We start from the raw sequence: 23,956 nt of genomic DNA, 5'->3' as shown, positions 1-23,956 counted from the left end.
TCTAGAATTATCAGAGGTGATAATCATGTATATCTCCTACGAAAAGTGAGACTCTACTATGTACTTAAAGGAGGAGTAGTCTCCTTCAACAACAGTTGGTCGTGTCACCTCCAGGTTACATACTCTGGATTAGGAATTTACTTTTCATATTGGGTTATGAACTTCAAAGGTTTGATCTTTGATCCATCAATGTAACCTTGCAAATCATATGAAATTAACAAAGGCAAGCCCATAGATCATAGTTATCAGTCATGAGTTTGGTGCTCAAGAAATACTGAAATCGTATCATGATGAGAGACTTGAACACAAAATCTATGTTAGTGGCTTTGGCTCTGATACCATTTAAAGATATCAGACTTGCCAAACCATACAAAAAATAAAAATTTAACGTGGTTCGATCACAAGGATCTACAATCATGATTTGGATCTTCTTTCAATCTCTAAAAAATCAAGCATTCAAGAGATAAAGGGCCACTATTATTTATAGAGCAAGGTTACATGTTTTGAACAAGAGCCATCCTCCCTCCTTTTAGGTACATAGCAAAGTCTCACTTCTTGTAAAAGATATACACGATTAGCACTTATAATTTTAGAGTCTTCTTAATTTTTCTGCTTCTTTCTTGCATGACTCTCCAAGGTGGTAGGACTCTTAGCTGAGATGGTGGACTTGCTCATACTGTAAGAGTCTTCATCGATTTCATCATGAGGTCTGAGGGAATTCATTGCATGCTTTTTACTGCCAACTCATTTTTTGTGAGTTATAACCAAAGTTTCATGGTTTGCCATTCTTGATGTTGACTTTAGTCTTTCTTAAGGCTTAAAGATTGACATTAGTAGAATAAAATTCACATATACACGCATGTATAATTACCAATATTAATTTAGTTAAACTTTTCAAAACACCCAAAGTAGCAGCCTTTTAAAATTAATATTGTACTTTTTAAAGACACATTAGGTCTTTTGTTTATTGAGCCAAACACAAGCTTCAATATGAAGACAAAACTTTTTTGGGTTTCTTGTCATAAAGTAATTGACTGTTTATTATAGTGATTGCTTTTGATGATGATTTACTTATTTTGATTAGTTGAACACTCGTTGATTAGTTGAAATGAGGTTAGGGTTTAGTTTTAGTTTTTTAGTTGACGATGATTTGCTTATCTAATGTTTTTTAGTTTTACTTAAATAAAATATATATTTTTAATATCAAAAAAGTATTTCCTATGCCATCAGTGTGTCCTATGTTTCATTTTTTTTTCAACTTTTGAGTCAAATCCGCGTCACTTGTCTTCATGTCTTTGTGATATAGATCCATGGCGACTGGAGTGATCCAATTTTATCAATCTCACAAGTTCTATATGCCGTTTATATACAATATAGACAAGAGTTTTTTTATATATATATATTTACACAAAGAAGCCACGCCAAGATTAGAAACCTAATTGCATTGGCTTTGCCTGTCGTACTTACAATCATTGTAAAGTCCACATTTTTATGAAAATAGTAAGTGGTTATCTCAATATTTTTTTGAATATTTGATTGACAGTTAATTATCGATGAGATTTTTTTTATCAAGTTATTTAAGATTTACAAGCTTTTAAACATCTTTGGATTTGGATCTCGATGGGGCATCCATGAGGATCGATCCCCATGAAATTCAGTTCAAAATGTGCATATGGGATGCCCAGAATCCTCTGGATCTCCTAGTTAAATGAGTTTGGATCCATAGAAGAGATATAAATTATTAAAAACATTGGGTCTAGATTTGGATCAGCATGGATAAATCGATTCTAAGCATGCTAAATTATAAATATGCAGTATATATATATAACTAGTCATAGATCCATATTAAGGATCTTATAATTGGACTGGATCCACTGGACGGACCCAATCCACTTTAACGTAGAAATAAATAGATACATAAATATATATAAGTATATTTATATATTTAAAAGTGTATATATAGGAATATAAATAAGTATATATAGCTATTTGAATCCAAGATCCAAATAAGGCCCAAGGTGGGTCACATTTAAAAATAACATAAGGGTTGGGTCCATTTGGACCCAACTCAACTAATAAAACCATACTATTTTAATGTTTAAAACATCATGAATTGGAGTTGGATATGAAATGTACCCAACCAAATCCATAAGTATGCTTTGAAATTAGACATTAGAATAAGGGTTGGGTTTGCACATATATATATATATATATATATATATATATATATATATATATATATATATATATATATATATATAATTGATTGAGTTAGATCCAAATAGATCCCACCCAATCTAACCAAAACCCCAATCAAAAGTTTTTGTTTAAAAGTGTTTAAACACTTTGTATTGAGGTTGGATTCAAATGGATCAAACCCAAATCCAAAACGTATTCACCCCACTACTAGTCAATGGCTAATCCCCCCCCCCCCCCCCCCCCCGCACACACACACACACATTGTTTCTTTTTCAATCATGACCCTCTCTCTCTCTCTCTCTCTCTTGGCTCATTTTTTTTTGTGAGCCACCATCGTCGGTGGTGCTCCCTGCCACCTCCTCCCCCATCTACCTGCACTTCTCTCTCCACTAAGTGCTCAACCTCGATCAAGCACCAGATGAGGCCACTTCCTCCCCTGCTTCTTCTCTCCTGTGTTCCTTCTTCTTCTCTTACTCTTTCGGCACCCAGTGCCACCTACTACAGTCGAAGCTCCTCTTCCTCTCTAGCTCATGGCGGTGCATCCAGCAGTGCCATTTTCTTGCTTACTTTCTTGTATTTTTTGGCAAACCACGATAACAACAGTTATCGTGCTTTCCTCCCCCTTCTGCCAGAAATAAGTTAGGCTAGAGTCCTGTCTGTGTTGCCTTCTTCTTCCTCTATTTTTTGGTGAACCAATGATTGCAACAACTGCTACTGCTGCTCCCAACCATGCCACCATACATCCAACGTGCTCCTTGGTCGGTGAGACCGAGCTCAACTTGAGCCCTCCTATCGACCTCCTCTAAACTTGGGGGTTGGTCGGAGGCCAACTGACCCCCTCTACTGCTTGTTGAAGCTTGGCTCAGGCCCCAGCTGAGTCGTGCTCCCTTGACTGTTTTTGTAAAACCTGTAAAATTTTGATAATTATCAAAATAAATAAATGTTAAAATTCTTTAAAATAAATACGATAATATGATATGGATTTGATCCAAATGGATCTCAAATCTGAACAGGATCAAATAGATCCAGTATTTGGATTCAGATACAACGAACGAGTTTGGATTCTGGATGGATCCAGAACCTAATTAGAATCCGATTGGATCTTAATGGATCCAAATATGGTCGAATTGCAATCAAGATCTGAAAATCTAGTTAGAGAGTTCAGAAGATCTAAAATATAATTCTATTCAACTCATATTTGAGATTCATCAAAAATCAATTCGTATATAAATAAATTAACAAAGACCAATAATGCAACAGGAGGTGAAGTGGTGTTATGGCAAGAGGTATTGCCTAGTTATGAGGCAATCTAAGTTCGAATCTCATTGATCACATACACAAATTTTAGCAAGAGGACGTGGCTTTTTGTCAAAAATGCCTAACGTCCATAAAGATTTAAGTAAATTAAGTAGGATATAAATTGCAATGAAATAGAAAGTAGTGCACTGGTGGGGTTTGTTGCCCCTTAAGGAGAGCTCAGACTCAAATCCCTTGGTGCGCCAGGGCGACTTTTGCTAAAACCAACATTTTTAAATTAGGTTTTTGAAATTCAAAATGAGCCATAAATTAGGTATTTAAGAGAGCATTAAAACCAAACAGTGCGATTTTTTTTAGAAGGAAGGCTGGGTGGGTAGCCAAGGTTGTAAACCCAACCGTCTGGAATGGAAAAGGCCATTCCATGGGTTTTTTCAAAATAGGAAGTTCTATTCCATAATGGGCCTCCCATGAGTTTTAATAGAATGGGAGTTTCAAGACCTCAATAATGAGGTGGGTTACAAAGGGAAAGAAAAAAAAATGGAAGCCAAGGTAGGGTTTACAAAAAACTAGTTTATTTGGGGGAATCCTTCCCTTTCTCTCTCAATTTCCCCTCTCAGTCGTGTGACCCTCTTCCTCCCTTCTCCTTCATGTTTTTTTTCCTCACCTCCATTATTTTCGGTGAAGAGCTTGCATGAGACTATCCAACGCACGTGAGAAGAATACGCACGTTTCCCTCCGGACTTCATATCTTCAACAAGGTAAGGGCATTCTACTTTATGTGTATGCCCTGTGACATGGAGCACATGTATCCGACAAACCATCTGTATATATGTATGAAAATACATATATCCAGTTGTGTGATTTAGGCATGGAAAATGTGAGATCTAGTAGGTACTCTGACTTAATGTGTGTGTATGATTGTAGGTCGTGCATATCAAATTTTTGTTCATGCTATAAGTTTCTGAAATTCAGTATTTTTAATCAGCCATGTTTATTGTTTTTGCCATATTGTGAATTTCCGAAACTTGCATTTCGATCAACCATATTATCTTTTGACATAAAAATAGAATTTGTGTTTATCGATGTTTCCTCTATTGTGAAAATTTGGAATCTTTATTTGAACTGCTATGACAATGATTGTTATAAAACATTTATTCAGTGGTTACCTATTTTTCTCATATGGTAGGTTGTGATTTTCATTTTGTCAGCTCATATTATTGCCTGGAAAAAAATAATTAAATTGGTAAGTTCCTTGAGAATGATAGGCGATATCATTCTTCAGAGGAATATGCATGCACTTAGAAACGATTTATGTGTGTAAACATAGGCGTTCTGGTGAAAGGAAATTTCCATATGGTTTGGACACCTATGTGAATGTCAAAGGAAAAAGAAAAAGAAAAAGAAAAGAGAAACCAGATTTACTTGAAATGTTTTTTTCATTGAGAGTGTAAGACGAGTTTTTCAGAATCTGGATTTTCTGTGAAATGGTCCAACCAGTGTTGGTTGGGTCACACAGAAAAGGTGTAAACATCCGATTATTTGTTTTTAGCATAATCGATTTATGAAATGGGTTTATATAGAAACAGAAAAAAAATGTCATAATTTGTGAATGGAGGCTAATTCTGAATTGGTTTCAAATGCCTATTTGCAATAAGCAAGTTAGGCCAATGTATTTTATATATAAAAAAATGATACATGTGTCAAAGATTTGAAATTTGTGATTTAAGTAATTGTTTATGAAAAGTGTCATGACAAAATTCGGTAAATTAAAACCTATATGCCGTGTTAATCTAGTAAGCCAGTTTGATTTAAAAAAAAAATAAAGGTTTGATTTATGTTTTGAATATATTATAAGTCCTAATAAAAATCAACATCATTAGTCTTGCTTATGTGTTTTTAAATATGTGGGTTTAGAAAATAAAACTATAAACTAAACTAAAATACTTATGGATGACCGACTGAGCTTGTCAACACCCAGTCAGCTGCCTGTACCATGACACCGCCACTGTCACACCTTGTCGCTCACAAGAGACTCGTGTTGCTATGCTAAACAGTGGCAACATTGACTGAACACTACGTGGGTGTTGCTGATGGTAGGCACTGCGAGAGCACCGTGTGTGCACAAGATTGGTAGGTATTGTCAGTGCAGGTCTCCTTAGGGTGAGATGTTGTAGGTTTAAAAACCTAGTGGTATAGTTAATAATAGGTGGGGGATCGCCTAACCCCCGTGTACCTTTCAATAAAAGAAAAAGAAAAAGAAAAAGAAAGAAAGAAAGTAAAAACTTACCTATAAATGTTCGGTTTGCCGATGCCATAGTCGACACTCCCTACTCATAGTGGAAAAAATGTGACTAGTCGACTGAGGCTATTTTGCCATGAATTCAGGTGGTTCGGTATAGTCTTTGTTGATGCAGTTGCAAGGCTTTTAGAGGCTTTCCTATGCCTAGTTGTAGCTACAACGGAATTGATACATGTCAATGGCTTGTTGCAACCCGACTGTAGTCGCAAGAGTATAGGTAAATGTACGTATATATATTAAATCCTTTTTAGAGAGACCAAGGTTTGATGCAACCTTTTAAATGGTAAATGCTTGAATTCACAAAACCACAATTTTATACATATTATCGTTTTATTCGATAATTTAAAGATATATAGAAATTCAGATGTTTTTGACTATCATCGTTTACACATATACACTTTTGCAAAAGTTGCATATTTCACCATTCATTCTCCTAAAATGAATGTTTCTCTCATTTCTGAGTTTGTGAAATATAGAAAAATGACATTTTCACATGTTACTTTCCCTTGAAATAATATATGTATTACATTGGAAGTTCACTACGATGCACATACTCACAGTAGGTCTGAAACTCACTAAGGTAGAGATACTTTGGTTATGACACACCTCACTGCAGTGCACATGTTTAAACAACCTAATGATTTTATTATCTACTTAAGAAAAGAATGTTACGTATTGATGAATATAACAAATGAATGAGATAGCAATGATGTAATCATATTGTATATGGTTTTGTATGTGGCCTATTGTTAAATGCATGTATTTGTTATAACTGCTCATTTGAGGAAAACTACAGTAGCATGGTGGTACAATATTGAAGCTATACATACAAAACTCTTGTGGTGCCATGTGGGCACTTATGATGCGAATCAATTGCATGGTGTTTGCATGCAAATGATTATTTTCATGTCCATTATCAATTTGTATATGCATGTTTTGCAACAATTAGCTAAATAAAGGGCATATGACATGCCATGATCAGGTTAAAGCTTAAAACTGAGCTTGCAGCTTCACAAAATTCTTATAGTGCCATACGAGCACTTATGAAATGTTAAAATTGGGATATGCCATGTGGTAGTATAACGAGTGGGGTACGATATGTATACCCTAGCTCAGAAATAAAAGCTAAGATAATGCACATACAAGTACTTGACTCGGGTTCAAATCATAATTATGAAAAACTATATTGGTGCCTATTGCATGCTAAGTTGAGAGATGTGCATGAACTGAGGTCACCCCGAGTGTGGGTTGGTTTTTTTGTAAATCTCTTATAGTGCAATGACTCACACTAGAAAATAAACAAAATATAATATATGCACATATAACTTAAATATGAGATTCTGGGTATACTTGAAAGACGATATATGTTACTAGTTTTCTCGGGATTCTGGGTATACCTGACAATGGTATATGTTACCAATTTTCCAAGGTTCTGGGTATACCTGAAAGACAGTGTATGTTACCAGACTCATGGTCTACCTTAGAGAGGGTAGATGGTACAAGCTCCGTGGGACAATTTTGTTTTGTCAGAGCGAGACGTCTCACCCGGTACCCAGTCCTTAGAGTTAGGGGGTCAGGACTACCAATGCGTCCTAGGTGGTAGATCGAAGTCTTCTGCAAAAGTTACAGGGTGCATCCTAAGTCTACTCCTAGCCACTAGGGAGTACTATCTCGATCACAGACCGTCCCCTTTGGATATTCGTACGGCTAGTCATACAGGGAATTAATTGAAAAGGCATAACAAACCCCCATGTGGTCTCGGTCCGCTACAATGTCGAATGCCTGTGCATACCCACAAGGTAATTAACAAGAGAAAATATAAAGTTAGTACACTTCTGAAAGTCTTTGAGTATTCGCATAATGCTTGATGTTGCAATTGTTAGAATATGATTATGGTTCACTCATGCGATGCATAACTTATAAATGTTTTCCTTTACATGTAAAAATGCGCTAATCTAAATGTGATTTATTCATATGATGTATCATTCATTGATATCTTTCTTTTATGTAATGGATCATGAAATGCTTGAATTTAGTGAACTGTACATTCAACACTGGTTTAAATGTTTGTTATTTCTTATATAAATGTGCAACACATATACTTATACACATGACACTGAGCACACTCATCTAGATAATATGCTTCTTACTCAGATGGGGTAGTCTGACCCCTTCTGAATTAATATTTCCAGGCAAAAGATAAAGAGGGGCAATTGCGGTCGTCGCTGCGGACAGTGCTATGAGACCATATCTTCTGCGGATGTCTTGAGGAGTTCTGACTTTAATAAATTCATTAAGTTTGTAATTTATGACTTATAGAGGCAAGAGTTTAATTCTCCTAATGACATTGAGTCTGGGCTATCACTTGTAACCCGCCCAAATATTGACTGCTAAATTAATAAAACATTTCTGCAGTGGTTTTAAAAAAAAATTTATTCCAAAATTTTCAAGTTAAATATTTGGGGCGTTACAGTCTTTCCTTGTTTTCTTGGTGAGTCAATTCGGCTCAACCGAACTAAGCTTGACTAAACCGAGCCCAATTTTGTTAAGCCCCCAGCCAAGTCATTTTGCCTTGAGTTGAATCAAGTCAAAGCTTGGTTTAAATTTAATCGAGGCTAACTCGGTTCAATTCAAGCTGACTTTGGCTCGATTCAAAACTCCAACTAGGCTCGGCTCGGTTACACCAAGTCGAGCCAGCTCAATTCGTCTCTACCAAGTGGAGCCCAACTCAGTTTATTTCTAATCGAGCGACCTTAGTTCAAAACTAACTGAGTCAAGCTCGGTTCGATATCATCCGAGCCAATTCGGTTCGTTCTTAATCGAGCCAACTTGGTTTAACAAAAATCGAGTTCGGCTCGGCTCAACCTAACTGAGTCTGTCTTGGTTCTGCCTAATCAAGCCCAACTCGGTCCTGTCAACTCAAACTTGGTTCGGGTTTGACCCTGATGCTGCCATAGTTGCCACCTCTATTAAAAAGATATATTTTAACCACCTTCTCTTGCCGGAGTTTCGCAAACCTGCTTGAGTGCTACAAACACGCACATTCTCATATATCTGACATAAATATATAGGCACGAGCAAGCTGTCACCTATGTTCAGATTCATCGAAGGATCATACATTTTTTGAAGTAGAAAAAATACATGCGATAACTATATTTGTACGAACATGATATATGTATTATGTATATATAAATATGCATATATATACATACATACATACATACATATATATATGTATGATTTATTTATGTACAATTTTTTGTGCGATTGAATATTTAAATTATGCACATATTTATTTACGATGGCATTTATTCACACACTGCTTTATTTAAATTATGTGTGCGTGCATATATTTATGTATGCAGTTTTGTATACACTTGTTTTATTTAAATTACACGCGCATTGATTTATGATGGCATTTATGTACACACTACTTTATTTAAATTACGCATGCATCTATTTACGTACGTTTGCTTTATTTAAATTATGTGCACATTTATTTATAATGACATTTATGCAGACACTACTTTATTTCAATTACACACTCATCTACTTATGTACGCAGTTTTACGTACACTTGCTTTATTAAATTATACATGATTCACTTATATACACACTTTAGTGTGTGTACACATGCTTTAATTTACTTTTCAAAAGCTTGTGTGCGCGATTCTATGTCTACATGCATCAGATATTTCAAATGCCAGACTTTACAAAACATTAACCCTACATGGTTCAAACTTTAAAAATTCAAAAAGAATAAGTTTGATATTTCATAAATGCGCAACTGAGTCTATTTTTGAATAAGCAAACGAGGGACTTCGATTACGTGAACTTCAATCGTATATATATCAAGTTTCCCAAACTACATCTTGGAACAACTTACATTCACCTCAACTTGAGGTTCAAGAAATCTTTTTTGACAACGATGGCTTCCTAAGAATTCCTATGTTGATTTTCAAATACAAAAGTGCATTCTTTTCGAAAATTGGGTTGATTATCATCGTTGTTGTATTATAAGACATGCAAAACATGCCCGTACACTGTTGAATGAGTCGAAGTTTATGGCAAAGCTCGCTGTGCAATAATACACCATACTATAAACGAGTTGAGGTTTATAGCAAACCTCGAGGTGCAACAATGCTCTGTATTACGTAAAATCATATGCATGCAAAAATCTGAGATCACCTTCAGAGTCAAGATGCACGATTGATTTCAAGATCAAAGCATAGTGAATGAGTTATAATAATAATAAATATGAGAACTTACCCAGAAATACCTACCTGAGTGAAGCATATATAAATATGGTAAATTTTCTTAATAATAAAGGACCTAATAACCCATTCACACACAATGCCTATTCGAAGAGGATAACAGGTACATGCACCAATAAACAAGTTGTTAATAACTATGCTCCATGAATAACAATGACTCAGCGTCATCAGTTATTAGAGTTAGGAGACATGTCTACAAATTATTGTTTTAAGTGTTTAATCTCATAACTTCTGTAGAAGTTTGGATGCATCCTCATTTATCGTAGCCTCTAAGAAATTCTTTCTCGATAGTTATATCATTAACTTTAGAGCAGATTCAACTAATCATTAAAGGTATCAACTTATATGAAATAACAAACCCCCAAATGATCTCAGTCTGTCTCTATAAATTCATCCTGTGAGTACCTATAAGTAGGGTAATATCAAAACAAATTTCTCATATTCACAGTGTTAATCAAAATGAAAACAATGTCATGCTTATAAATTTGCAGATCGTTCATCCGCATATGTTTGATATTATTGATTGTGAGTAATATATAGGATAAGAATTACTGTTTGTCATACATATACTAGTTCTGTACAACTATGCAATATTGTTGTACCTATCAGGTTTTCATGAGTCTAAACATTTTTATGGGATTTAGGTAATGAGTAAACAACTGTTACAGGCGATGACGTGATGACACAACAATGTTAATAATCTACAATATTTGTTTATTTACTCTTAAGCACATTTTGGTGTTTTGTATATGGACTTTTTGTATAAAATTATTTTAATTTAAATTTTTGGTTTGAATCGTTATGAGTTTGAATAATTGCATGAAAATGCAAACCCAAATCCGAGACATTTAGGGACCCAATTCATTTATTAAATATTTTGCTTATAACCCGCTTAGGATTTGCTAACTTGATATTTTCGAACAAATATTCTGCTGTAATGTTGTTTTAACTTTGAAAAATAATTAATTACAAAATTTTAATTTTTTTTCTAAATTATAAAAGTTAAAACTTTTGCGGCGTTACAATCACTGTCATGACAACATAAAACTCTATGAGCTTACTCCTTGCCCCTGGGAAAACAAGGGCTTTAAAAAATATATAAACAATTGACCATGGAGTTCCTGCTTGGGGCTGTCTGTGGATTAGATACAATCAGATGCGAACCTGAATGTAAAATACGATCCACACATTTGAATCTTAATTGGTTCAAAGTCAAGTTCAATCATGCAAGGTTGAATTTGGATCCAAAATACTGGATCTTGTTAGAAAAAGGATTAGAAATATACAAATGCAATTAGATTGGACCTTGATATGTATTCAAAATAATAGATCCAACCTAACATACCAATCTGAATATGAACGGAATCCAAAATTATACGAGTATCCAAGACCAACAACCCCAGTGCACGTTCAAATGTTATTTTAAGGAATCCAATTAAAGGTGTCAACAAGTCCGGTATGATCCTTTCTGAACCCGGGATCTGGTAGGGTTAGGGTTTGGTAACGAAGGAAGGGGTCCAATTTACTATTTGGATCTGAACATGAGGTCTGGTTAGCATATGGACCTGGATATGGTTTGTGAAATATCATACCAAACCAAGGTCCGATTGAAGTTCTGATCAAGACCCACATTTTTTTCAAGGTAAAAAATGTTAAAAATAGTAATTTTCTGGACATGAATAGGGTATGGTTTGTACAATCCTTATCGGACCTGAGCATGTTTTTTCTTATAAAAGATCCGGTTGGACCTGGGTCCAGACTTTAAACTTGTGCCAGCAGCTCATAGTCGGTCTGAGTCCAGGCCCACCCACTTCTACAAGAGGTCAGACTTTGATTGGCAATCGTAGTTCTGATTAAAATCCACAAATTTTTCAAGGTGAAAAACATAAAAGTTAGCATTTTACTGGACATGAACGGGTCTGGTTTGCATAATCCTTATAAGATCTGGGTATGGTTTTTCCATAAAAGATCCGATCGGACCGGGGTCTAGACTTATACCAGCAGCTCATAGTCGGATTTGGGTCCAAGTCCACCAACTTCTGTTGGAGGTCTGACCCAATTTCAATCTAAAACGTGTTAGAATCGGTTAGGATATTCAATTATATCCGATCCGTTGTCTATGTAGGGGTGTCAATGGGTCGGGTTTGAGCTGGACCTCAACTGTACCGAACCCTATAGGGTCAGGGTTTGGTGATAAATAAGAAGTCCCAATTAGAATCTGAGTCGGACCCAAAGGGTCCAATTAATATATGGAGCCCGGTATGGTTTGGAAAATTTCGTACCAGACCCAAGTTTGACCCATGTTCCGTTAAGATCCATAAATTTTCAAAGTAAAAATGATAAAAAATTATTATTTTACCGGGTATGGTGATTAAACCAGAATCCAGACTCGGTACCATCATCTCAAATCGGGTTTGGGTCTGGTTCCACCTGAGTTCGAACCAAAACCGACCTGTTGTCACCCTTATATCTATGTCACAAAGGAGGACACGTGACACACATTCGACGCACTTCAATTTTTTTTTTAAAACAGGACACATGATTTTTGAAAGATTTTATTCAATAAAAATTGTTTTCTTATTAAAATAATTCTTTAAAACCTTACAAAAACACTGAAATATTAGCGGTATGTGTTGGTGTCCGTGTCTGCGTGTTGAGCGTGCCGATCGTGTCATAAGAGACACGATATTAATGACGTGTCCCTGTGACGAAATAGTTTACCGTCCCCTCCTTCCTACGTTGGTGGAAGAAAGCATAGCGTTATCCGTTCTACGCCGCTCATCTCGCCCAGACATTCCAGCTGTTGATCATCGGCATCGAAACGTGTCACCCTGATAGGTACGGGGCACGCTCCTGTCCCCCACCGTCAATCTGCCGTCCAATCGCCATCTGCTTACGTCGACGCGAGGGTGACGTGGACGGACGCGAGCGGACTTTAAGATGTGGCTCATAAAATGGAGAGGGGTCCGGTCGGTCCTATCTATATACAGCGCCCCCTGGCTGAGCTTCCCTCGTGCGATCTCTGGGGGGTTCTGAAGGAGGCGTTAGGGTTTATCTGCGAAATCGGAGTGCTCTCCGTCCCGGTGTCAGATTTTAGGGTTTCTGTATCGGTTTCCTCGTCGTCGTCTTCTCGGTTCTCTTGGTGCTGGCTTGGATCTCCGCTAGCTTCGCGTGTGAGTGTACCGTCTGAATTTTGTGGCCGATCTTGGGATTCTTTGGTGAATTAGGGATGGGGCCATCTGGGAAAGAAGATAGTGCAAGGTCCGATGGTTCTGATGGTTCCGATCGCGAGAATAAGATCCCGGAACGGCGAAATCTTTCTACCGATGTATCTTTGTGGAATTCAAATGGTGAGTCGGACTGCAGTAACTGCCGATCTTCGGGAAGTTCGTCTTCTGAACTGAGTGTAAACCTGAATTTGGGATCTGTTGGGGCGCGGGATGAGCCTTTGATCAATGCCGAGGTTCAGGATGGTCGGATTCTGGGAAATTCTTCTACTGGCTCTCTTGGTGAAGAGGATTGTGGATCCGGAGATTCAGCTTCTAGTTCTTATGCAATTCCAGATAATTCATCATCACCAGATTCTGCTTTGAACTCGAGAACAGCTTCCTGCCTTTCTTCTACGGTATCTTCTGTTGAGAGAAGTGGTTCAAGTGCAGGTTTATGTAGAGATCTTGGACTTTCAGAGAGGCTTGCGAGTATTCTTTGTAATCCTAGTGAAGGAGATTTGTTGTTCCGGCAGGACAGCAGTGGAAACAAAATACTACAGTGGCTCCAAGCTTTGGATCAGCAGACGATAGGTGGTTGCCGAGCAGACGAGAGGTTGAAGCCTTTGTTTAAGCTGAACGTTTCCGGCGGTGTGGTGGAGGATCACCTCCTCGCTCATCTTAGACAGGTCTGTCAACTTCCTGTTTGTGTCTATGATTTTGCTTGTTATGCTGCACTAAACGTCTTAGAAATACCTTCCATGTTTGGAAGGTGCTGTATATGGATTTTGGTTATCTTTACCTTATAGCTTGTCTGCAATTTTTCTTGGCCATAATATAACCGATGATAGGGTCTTTCTTTAAGTGTTCTGTGCATAAACGTATGGTAGATGCTTGTATAAATGAGAGACCGTGGAGTGAAATAGTTGGTAACAAATTGTCCCTGTCTTTTTTTTTTCCCACGTTAGGCCCAAGTTCAGCGAAATGTGTTACAGTGGGCATGTAAATATCGATATGGGTGTGGATTGTGTCACAGACTGGCTGATCCTGAGGTGATATTTGAATACTGATAGGCTTGGGTCGATTTTTAGCATTTACTCAGTGGATGGTAATTCATACCTATGAACTACATTCACTTGGTGTTGTGGATTGAATTTAGGTGTTGGTGTGGAGCTTGAACCACATATCATGACGACTAAGCAATTTGTGTGCATTAGTTGACATATTCTGGTTGATCAAGCTTGAAAAGAAGGGCAGTGCTACTGATATACACCAAAGGACGGATCATGAAAATTGGAGAAAGTCTTTGTTCAGAGTATCCGTGTCAAGAATTCTTGGGGCTTTATGTCTTGAATCGAAACTAGACATGGTTTCGACTGTTCATTACACATGACAGTTTAAGTTTAGTGTAGATGATTAAGAATTTTCATAATGCAATGCATGACATCTGGATGCAACCATGAAAATAGAAATAGTTATTTCTGCATGAACGGAATTTCGGACCATGTGACATGGGGCTTGACTAGTGCTTCTTGGCCATACCCTCTGAGTTTGGAACGTGCACTTACTGTTTTCCTCTATGGTTTAATAAATATCTATACATCATCTAGTGACATCAATTGTTTAATTTCAAGTAGTTATTTCTGGAGGCTTTACAAGAGATGCTTAAGGCCTTTTCTCTGCACAAATGTGGTTTTCCCATAACACAATATCGAGATTCATTTGTGTACTCATTTTAGTGTCAGCATCTAATCCAGAATCAAATTAGTATTTTGCAAATGAATTCCTCATTTGTCTTGTCACTATGTGAAGCTTACTCACATGGATTACCTCGAACAATGTCTGGTCAAAATGGTGGATTTACCTTAGTGTCTTGAGATCTTAAGAGGGCAAAAATATTTTATCTAAGTTTCTTTGCCGTGGTCTCAGGGAAGCCATCTGTAAGTTGCAAAATCTTGCAGATTTTGGAAGTGCGCATGTTTGTTTCAATCTTGTAGAAATTCTTCTTCAACATGTTAGCCAGTTGGTTAGTATCAGCAATATTTACCAGATTATGTTTCTGCATGAAAATTAATGTAGTTAAGATAACAGTTTGGGTTCATTGACATATGAAAGAAACCACTTGGTGCTGTTTTATGATGTTGTTGGGAAAATATGCTCTAATCTTAGCAATACCCATAGCTCTGATAACAACACTCATAGGCAACATGAGTGTATCATGTGGGCAGGAATAATCACCAAATACTGCATCTCCTTTGGTAAAGGTACTACTGCTATGTGCATCAAATAGGCATGGTACATGTTTCCAGTTGTCCATTATGTCTCTGCATTGCATATGCAGTGAATAATGAAATGGGTTGGGATAACCATGATTGTTAAGCATTTCGCATATTGCTTTCCAGGCAATTTCTTCTTTTCTAGTTAGCCAATATTATGTTATTATTGTCTAACATCTTGTCTTTGCAATTTACAACAGCATTTTAAGGCTGCAGAAGTGGGTATGTTGGCACGGTGCTTGTGTGTTCCTCTTGCATCCATTCGTGCTGGAAAAGTTGTCAAGCAAGGGCCTCTTTTGTGCCCAACTGCTAGAAGGTACTTTACTTTCTACAGATGTTTATTGTTTATTGGTGGTGATGAGGGGCATGTTTGCTTGGCCCTCAATGTGAATCAGAATCTCGCAATTGCGAGGTTCCAATTCACACAAGATTTGCACACTCCAAGCAAAATGTGTGTAAATGAATCAAATTCAATTCATATACACATAAGGTGTGTGATTTCAATTCACGTTTGTGACCCTGTGAATTGGAATCACATTCACAGTTGCATCATTTACACATTTCAAAGGGGAAGCAAACATGCCCGAGATTTTCTGTGGCAGTTTCAATTGCACTTTACATCTGCTTAGTTATGGAGACCTTCAGTGTCCATATTGATGAACATGCATTCCTTTTTGTTCTTTTCCTTTTTCTTCTCCTTTTTGCATGAATTTGACGTTTTTCTCCTACACATGCTGTTTTTTGCCAGCACATGTTAGGCTATTTATGCTTTTATTCCATGTGATTTTTTTGGCTGTTCTGTTCTGTTATTTTTGGTCAGATCCATTGTAAAAAGGCATTTTCTGTTTCTATTGCCAATTGTGGATTGGTATATATTGTTGTGAAACTTAATCCTGTGATTTAATTGATGTCAAGGTTGTTGAATTGTATATCTGTTTTTCTCGAATTCAATGATCTGTAGATAGTAGATGCCATCAATCATATTTCTTTAGAGAGGACTTTTAGACTGAAGGTCTATGGTATACCTTTTGAAATTGATTTTTTGCAAGTGTGGTGGTACATAAACCATTGAAATAGTTACACAAACTGATTTTATTGCTCATTTTCACCAGTATTGTGATGAACACATTAGTATTGAGGATTATTGACAAACTGTTGATGTAAAAAATTGTAAATAAATCTGTACGTACTTAAATGTTTCATGTAGAAAACGTCTAGAAATTTGGATCAGGAAATGATTGGTCAAGCCTATCACTTCTTATCATTCCCTTTGGTAATACTAGTTGGTTTTCATTCCTGAAAATGAAGCTCTATGAAAGAAAAGTATATAATGAAACCTTGTTGTAGATGTTATTTAACAAGATCAATTATATCATGCTAAAATGTATACAAATGTTGCATATCATATGATAATGGTAGAGTTGGTTCCCTGGAGTTGAAAGATCGACTTGTTTATTGATACTGATATCCAGTGCTTGATTTTCCTTCTTGTGATCTGGAGTTGAAAGATCAACGATACACCCGACGCGATACGAGTGTGTATCGTATCGCAAAACACAAAAGTAACATACATATCATTCCGTATTTTATGATACGGTATGATATGTACAACCATGGTAAATTGTTTAATAGTTGAGAAAATGGACCTGGCCCCTAATGACCTCATGCGACTATGTGAGGGGCTGCGGGCTGGATATGTAGCTTCTCTTTGTAGGGGATAAAAGGATTACAATAGTTGTATAATCTTAATCCAAACCAGTGATTCCTATTCTAGTGTACATTTTTATCTTAATTCAAACAATCTAAGGTTATTCCAAATGTACATTTCATTAAATAAACTGCATAAGAATGTATCTCAAGAAAGCTATGGAGACAGAACTGGTCCAAGTCCCAACAGGAAAAACAATGTTCCGCTGTGGGCTTTGCCCATTCAACGGGTCATACTGATGTCCCTTCAATGTAGGTCATTGTGTATTACATAGATGCCAACAAGTGCAGTCAACTGATAAAGCTACACTACAGATGTACCTGAGGCTGTTCATTCGATGTAAATATTTGCTTCATGATCCTATGTTTTATATTAGATAAAGATCATGTAACTTGTAATTACTGGTTGTCAATGCTGATGTTCTTCCTAATCTCCCAGCTAAAATACGACGCACTTCATTCATCATTGGTACTGCATACACGTTAATGTGATTCATGTGCTTTCCAGCCATAGTTCGGTTATCAAGTCTCATTTATTTGATTGGTTACCTGGAAATTTGACATATAGTATTTTAAGTTCGGCTTGTTGCAGATGACATCTTTGAAGTACTTGTGTGCTAACTCAGTAGTTATTATTATTTTGTTAAATAACAACTTCCTGAAATTTGTCTGACTGGTGAGTTCTTTCCTTTGTAGTTGTAGGCTTGTGTAGCATAAATTTACTTCTCATTTTAAATTATTAAGAATTATAGCAATATTTGGTGGGGTGAAGAGCCGACTCTGGAATTATGAAGCCAGTTCCTTGATCACCTGAGTGTTGTTCAATGATTTTTCTTAGTTTCTGGTAGTATATCCTTCGTTGCTTTTTATTGTAAATTATGTATATCTCATGAGTGATATGCACATAAGTGCTTTTGCAATTGAAGTGTCAAATGCTGGTTTCCTGCGTAATGTGCCCTTTCTAGATTGGAACTGTGTGCCCCAATTTGAGTTTATCGCTAAATTCAACGTGGCTGGATAGTATGTCCTGTATCCAACATTTTTATACTATAAGTTGCAGGATTATATTCTTCAGCTTATTAGTGGTGGCACTGTTCATATCTCCAAATAAAGCTATTTTTCATTTGTAGGTATGGGCGTCTGTGATGTCTGTTATGATCTGTGAGTTAAGGGAAAGCAAAGGTAGTTTCTTTCAAGTCTCTGTAGTTCATGGTTTTATTGTTACTGTCCATCCCATATTTCTGGTGCCATTTACTGTTATCGTTTTCCTTCCTTACCCCCTATTTTTGGCAGTTCATAACTCTACATTGTATCCCATGTATTTAATGAAGGCAGCAGTATGTTTGGTGTGGTTTCGTGCCATCAATGTAGATAAAAGAATTACAGCTTATGTTTAAACTTTAAATTGTACTGATGTACTTCCTAGTTCGACAAGTTCTTTTCTTATGCACTATATAATGCAGTTGACTTGTTTTATATAATTATGCTGTTTATTTTCTATGATTGTGGTTGTTAGTATACAGTTTTTAGAATGGATCAGTGCTCTTGAGATCCTACCTAATCCATAATGAATGTTGCAATTACTGTTATGACTTTGTTGCAGGCAGTCTAATCTAAGATTTATGCTATTGTTTTTTGTTGTATCTCAATAATGTTGACGTCTTATTTTTCTGGTGGTCACAGATGATAATAACCTAGAAGTCATATCTTTGTTTTTCTTTGTCCTGGTTGAAAGACGGTTGGGATTATTCAATAGATGTACTAGGATCAAAATGCTATATTTCAGTGGTGGAGAAATTTAGAAGCTTTGAGCCCCCTTCTGGGATTTTGGTAAGATGTATCTTAATTGGTCACTAATTCTGACCATCACCTATAAGGCTATGCAATTCCATCTTCATCGTTGTCTGTGCCATGAAGAAAATAGTTCACCTGATTGGAAAACATACACCTGTCAGTACATTAACGTTGTGCACACCACTCCCCTTTAGTTCGGACCCAGGTGGAACCAGACTTGGACCAGATTTTCAGGTATGGTATCTGGTCCAGACCTGAGTCTAATCAGGTCTACTATAAGAGAAACCATACATGCACCCGATAAGAACTACATGAACCAGACCCGAACCATACCCGGTAAAATAATATTTTTTTATCATTTTTACATTAAAACATTATGGGTCTTAATCGGAACTCGGGTTGTCTAGTATAAAATTTCACAAACTATACCCGGATCCATGTATTAATCATACTTTCGGGTCCAAACCCGGGTCTTAATCATGTCTTCTTATTTGTCATCATTCCCAGACCCTATAGGTTTTGGTCGGGGTCGGATCTGGGTAAACCAGAACCGTTGACACCCCTACTCCCATTGTCCATCACTTTGCAGGGGTGTGATTCACCTGCATCATCAACTCTGCCACTACCCAAAATCTAAGAGAGGCAAAAAATTGCACTGTTTCATCGAAAGCTGTGTTATTTTCCACACGTGCAAGTGCATGCATATGCCCCTTTCAGTAGAATAGATCTATAAGGAGCATAGAAGCGGAGAGTCTGAAATGGTTTGGGAAGAAGCTATGTCTGTGTATGAAAATGAGTTAACTTCATAGTGCATCACTGTCAAAGCAAATTTAAATTGAAAGCCAAATAAAAGTAGGTGATTCAGGTTCATTGAAAGTTTTCAATGAACCAATAATGTTCTTCCAACTTCTGAACCAATCCTTTTTGGCTGACATAGCACTTTAATTGTCTCTCCAAACCTATGTCACATGGGTGCCGGTGCCGGTAAGGGTGCGACACAGGTATGGGTGCGGAGCAATTTAAAAAATTGTGGACACGGGGACACGGCTATATATATATATCATATATATATATATATAACAATAATAAGATTGTAAATTGGACACGGGGACCTCGATACTGTCTTGGATCCGGGTCTGGATCTGGACCCGACCTGAGTTCAAATTAATTTTCAGAAATGGACAAAAATAGACTTGGTCAAATTTGACCAAGTCCAAAATGTGGGCGGATTCAGCCCGGTGCATTGACTGAGTCCGACACTTAGTTGACCGTATCCGAAACCGCACCCGTGTCTGCACCTGTGTCGAGGCAGGCGTGTCGATGCGGATGCGTCGACCTTTTAGCTGAGTCCGTGTGACTTAGCTCCAAACAAAAGTTCAAATAATTATCTGAAAGGACTTTTTTTTCCTTTGGCCATAGAGGCACATTCTTTTAGAGGTATTAGACATGGTCAACATCATGTTGCTAATTTGATCTTTTTTAACCTTGATCCTTTAATTTGTGGTTACTTGTCTTTTAAAACTGTATTTTATTATATGCATTTTAATATCAGCTTAAATGTGTTGTTTAAGTTTCATTAAACTTAATATATTTTTTTTTTCAAGAATTTGCACCTTAAGATGATATTCATGCTTTCTTACATTAGATTAAGAATTTTGAATGCACACACCCAAAAAGCAGAAAGCAACCAAAACTGTAAGTTTGTTGTGGATATGAAACAAGAGAGTCGATGGGTATGACAGAATGATCCACTATTATTTACATTCCTTGATAAAAGTTAGAACTGGGACAGAAATGACAACAATTGCATATTTTTTTAATTGAAGTCTTTTTCCCAGAACATTTGGAAAAATGAAAAAGAAGGCAATACTTTAATGTTGAAATGTGCTGCTTGTATTTTAAGTGGGTTATCTATAAATTGTGAAGGCCCTTGGTTAAATGTTTAGACGTGAATGTGTTCTGATTGACACATCGCCAGTTGTAGTCCCTTTTTTCATAGATTTCCTGTAGTTTTGTATTCCAGGTTGATGCCATGATGAACTTTTTAACGCTTGTAAATATGGTGTACCAGTGGCATATAGAGATCTTAAATAGTAATACATAGAGCTCATAAACATTTTAGCTTCAGCAATAACCTAAACTGTTTATCTTCATTGATTGATGTATCATATATTAAAATATCAGTCTACTGGTAGTAGAGAACGGATAAAAACATCTGTCTTAAGCGCTATACTGCAGGTTGAGAATTGCATATAATAATGTTGTTTCAAGTCGTGTAAGTTACATACTGAGTGTCCAGTTCACATACTTCATCCTTGAGTTCTCTACTTTCCTGACATGTAGTAGAAGAGTGTGTTTATTTGAAAGAGTTTATAGTGATGCGGTTGCTGTGTGTTCTTATCAGATACACAGTGGTTGCATAGCATAAACTTTCTTTTCTTCCTGAAACTCATCTTTTTTTTTGTCCATATTGTAAAATGTTCTTTATACCTGCTACCATCATTACATGTTCTTTTACTTTGGGATAAATCGTTGATAGTTACGGCTGTTTCTCATAATCGAACTTGTGCATGAATTTCTAGTCTTTCTTTTCATAGGCACGTTCATCAGTCTTCAACTTTATCCAAGTAAAACTTATCATGTTTGTAGTTGATTTGTAAGCGGTTGTTGTTTCTTTTCTGCAGGGGACATTTGAAGCTAACACTCTTGCCTTCATCCGATTTTCGTCTTTCATTTTTTGGAGATGATGGTTGTGAAGAGAGGCTGGCGTTATTCAGTTCATATGACGAAAGCTTCTCGATAACAATTGAAGGAATCCCAGCTGACACTTCCAGCAGATCATTTTTTATTAAGGTTCCCGATAAAGCCATCTCATATTACTGGCTATCAGAGAAATCCATGGCCACTGGGACTGAGCTCCTTGAGAAGGTTTGTTCCTATGATCTTGCTTTTTACTTTGTGACTGAAAAAGGAGTTGGCTATCTTTTAATTTTTTCTGTTCTTTTTATGTGTTTTCTTTGGATGGCAGATGAAGGATCTACTACAGAGGAAACCTTCTTTATCTCAGCTGACTGGGATCAGTGAGTCGCGATTGGACTCCCTTGGTGGATATCTTCGTTCTTATCTTCTCCGTTCCACAGCCACCTCACATGCAACTCTAAGTACAAGTTCCTCAGCCCCACTGGTATCAGATTCTTCGTGCCAAGTTGGGACTACACCCCCATCTGCAAAGCACCCATCACGTTCTAGACCCACTGTCTCTCAAACTTCAAAGGTGCACTCACTCTATCAAGGGAGTTTAAGTCCTAGAACAAACACATTCAAGGAAGGATTCTCCAGGACCCTATCCTCATCCAGAATTGGGTGTTCTTTTAGGGATAAGGCAAGGCGATGTGGGGAGGCCCAGTGTAGCCTCTTGGGGAATGATGCTCAGCTAGCATCTTCTACTCCTGCATTAGGCTATATCCACCCTCTTGCATCTAATATTGATGGTGAAAATGATAGACAAAGGGACAGCCTGGAAACCACGATAACTTGCAGCAGCCAATGCTTGCCTGTACTGAACCCGGTATCTGATTCATTATGCTCATCCATGATCTCTGTCGTAAACCCATTGTTGCCTCGTCGGCTTTCTTTGCCTGAGGTTCGGCCCTTTAACTCATCTCCCTACTATTGTTGGTGTCCTCCGTTTACATCTACCCTTCAGTACACTGGAGCACCTCCACATTTACCATCATCCGTCATTGATCCTTCTGCACTACTACCACCTTTGTCATCCATTTTATCTTCTGGGAACCCGAACATGCTTTTGCCATCAAGTGACCCATTTGACATAGGCAGCAAGCTGGAATTCCCAGAGTTCCTTTCGGACCCACTGGTTCGGATGCCACTTCCTGTTTCCCCATTCATTCCCGTGCCAAGTTCTCGGCAGATACCTGCGTTTACATCATTCATTTCCGACCCCATTGTGCATATTCCAGTTATCGATGTCTGCTCTTCAGGCCAGGTCTACCTTGTAAGTGCGGGGCCATCAATATCAACCACCATTTCTCCGTTGCTTCCCACCCTTGTCAATAATAAGCTCATTCCAGATGCTGAATCGGAGGTGGAGAAGGGCGCTAGGGAAACTCTCAGGATGCTCATTAGTTCATCACAGACCGTGCCAGAGTTCTTGACAGACATGGATAAAAACCTTCTATGCATTCATGTAAGGGACAATATATATATATATATATATATATATATATATATATATTTTAGTATTTAATTATCACATTATACTCTTGCTATCTAACTTTTAGATTGGACAGGACAAGAAGCAGGGGGCATTGGTTTGTGGAAGCCGGGGACTCTACAGTGGTTGTGGTGATGTTGATGCTTTGCCAGCATGTGGTGCCCCTGCAAGATTTGGTGGTTTACATCCAGAAGCATCTCGCAGTAGTAGCGATGGGAGTGGGAACAATGGCTCAAGAAAGTGCGCTGACAATGGGCTTCAAGATGAAACTGAGCGTTGCAATACTGAAACGTTGCAATAACGATGATGAACCCACAGCCTCAGAGTCAGAATGGAGGAAGATTCAGATGAAGAATTGTTGTACTCCATTGTCGTTGTAGGTAACAAATCAGTGTTTGGTATAATTGAAAAAACAATTCAGTGATCCTGATACCGGTGCTGCAATCTGTTTGGCAGTTCTGGAATGCCGTCCATTTTGTCGAAATTCCCCAGATTTTGATGTCATTGCAATTTGTTGTAAAAGAAACTCTGTATATTTTTGTAAGCTGATACGATGTCACGAGTGTTATTGGGGTAGTTTTCCAAGGTGATGGACTAGAAGTTTGTCCAAGTTGTTGAGTGACTTGAATGTATGCTTATTGTGCCTACCGAGCTTGGATAGAGGTTTTCAGATTGTTTTTTCAAAAATCTGACCCTACGGATGTGTTTTG

The 23,956-nt window shown here is 37.3% G+C and overlaps 1 protein-coding gene across 1 annotated transcript; it reads left to right on the top strand.

The window, feature by feature from the left end:
* The first annotated feature begins 13,042 nt into the window (after window positions 1-13,042).
* On the top strand, window positions 13,043-23,856 carry LOC149828149 (uncharacterized). Its single transcript, XM_090017407.1, has 5 exons — window positions 13,043-13,924; window positions 15,712-15,827; window positions 21,697-21,940; window positions 22,041-23,219; window positions 23,323-23,856. The coding sequence occupies exons 1-5, from the start codon at window positions 13,259-13,261 to the stop codon at window positions 23,545-23,547; spliced, it is 2,430 nt and encodes an 809-aa protein (XP_089873533.1). The 5' UTR covers window positions 13,043-13,258; the 3' UTR covers window positions 23,548-23,856.
* Window positions 23,857-23,956: the final 100 nt, after the last annotated feature.

This window comes from Nuphar pumila, chromosome 9 (genome assembly GCF_984573655.1).
Source record: "Nuphar pumila chromosome 9, dmNupPumi1.hap1.1, whole genome shotgun sequence".
Classification (NCBI taxonomy): domain Eukaryota; kingdom Viridiplantae; phylum Streptophyta; class Magnoliopsida; order Nymphaeales; family Nymphaeaceae; genus Nuphar; species Nuphar pumila.
Note: the sequence above shows the minus strand (reverse complement) of the source record. Positions and strands in the feature narration are given on the sequence as shown.

Excerpts from the sequence above, each read along its gene's own strand:
- LOC149828149 (XM_090017407.1), top strand. The coding sequence starts at position 13,259 with ATGGGGCCATCTGGGAAAGAAGATAGTGCAAGGTCCGATGGTTCTGAT. Across the intron at positions 13,925-15,711 it reads TCCTCGCTCATCTTAGACAG|CATTTTAAGGCTGCAGAAGT; the intron begins GTCTGTCAACTT and ends AATTTACAACAG. Across the intron at positions 15,828-21,696 it reads TTGTGCCCAACTGCTAGAAG|GGGACATTTGAAGCTAACAC; the intron begins GTACTTTACTTT and ends TCTTTTCTGCAG.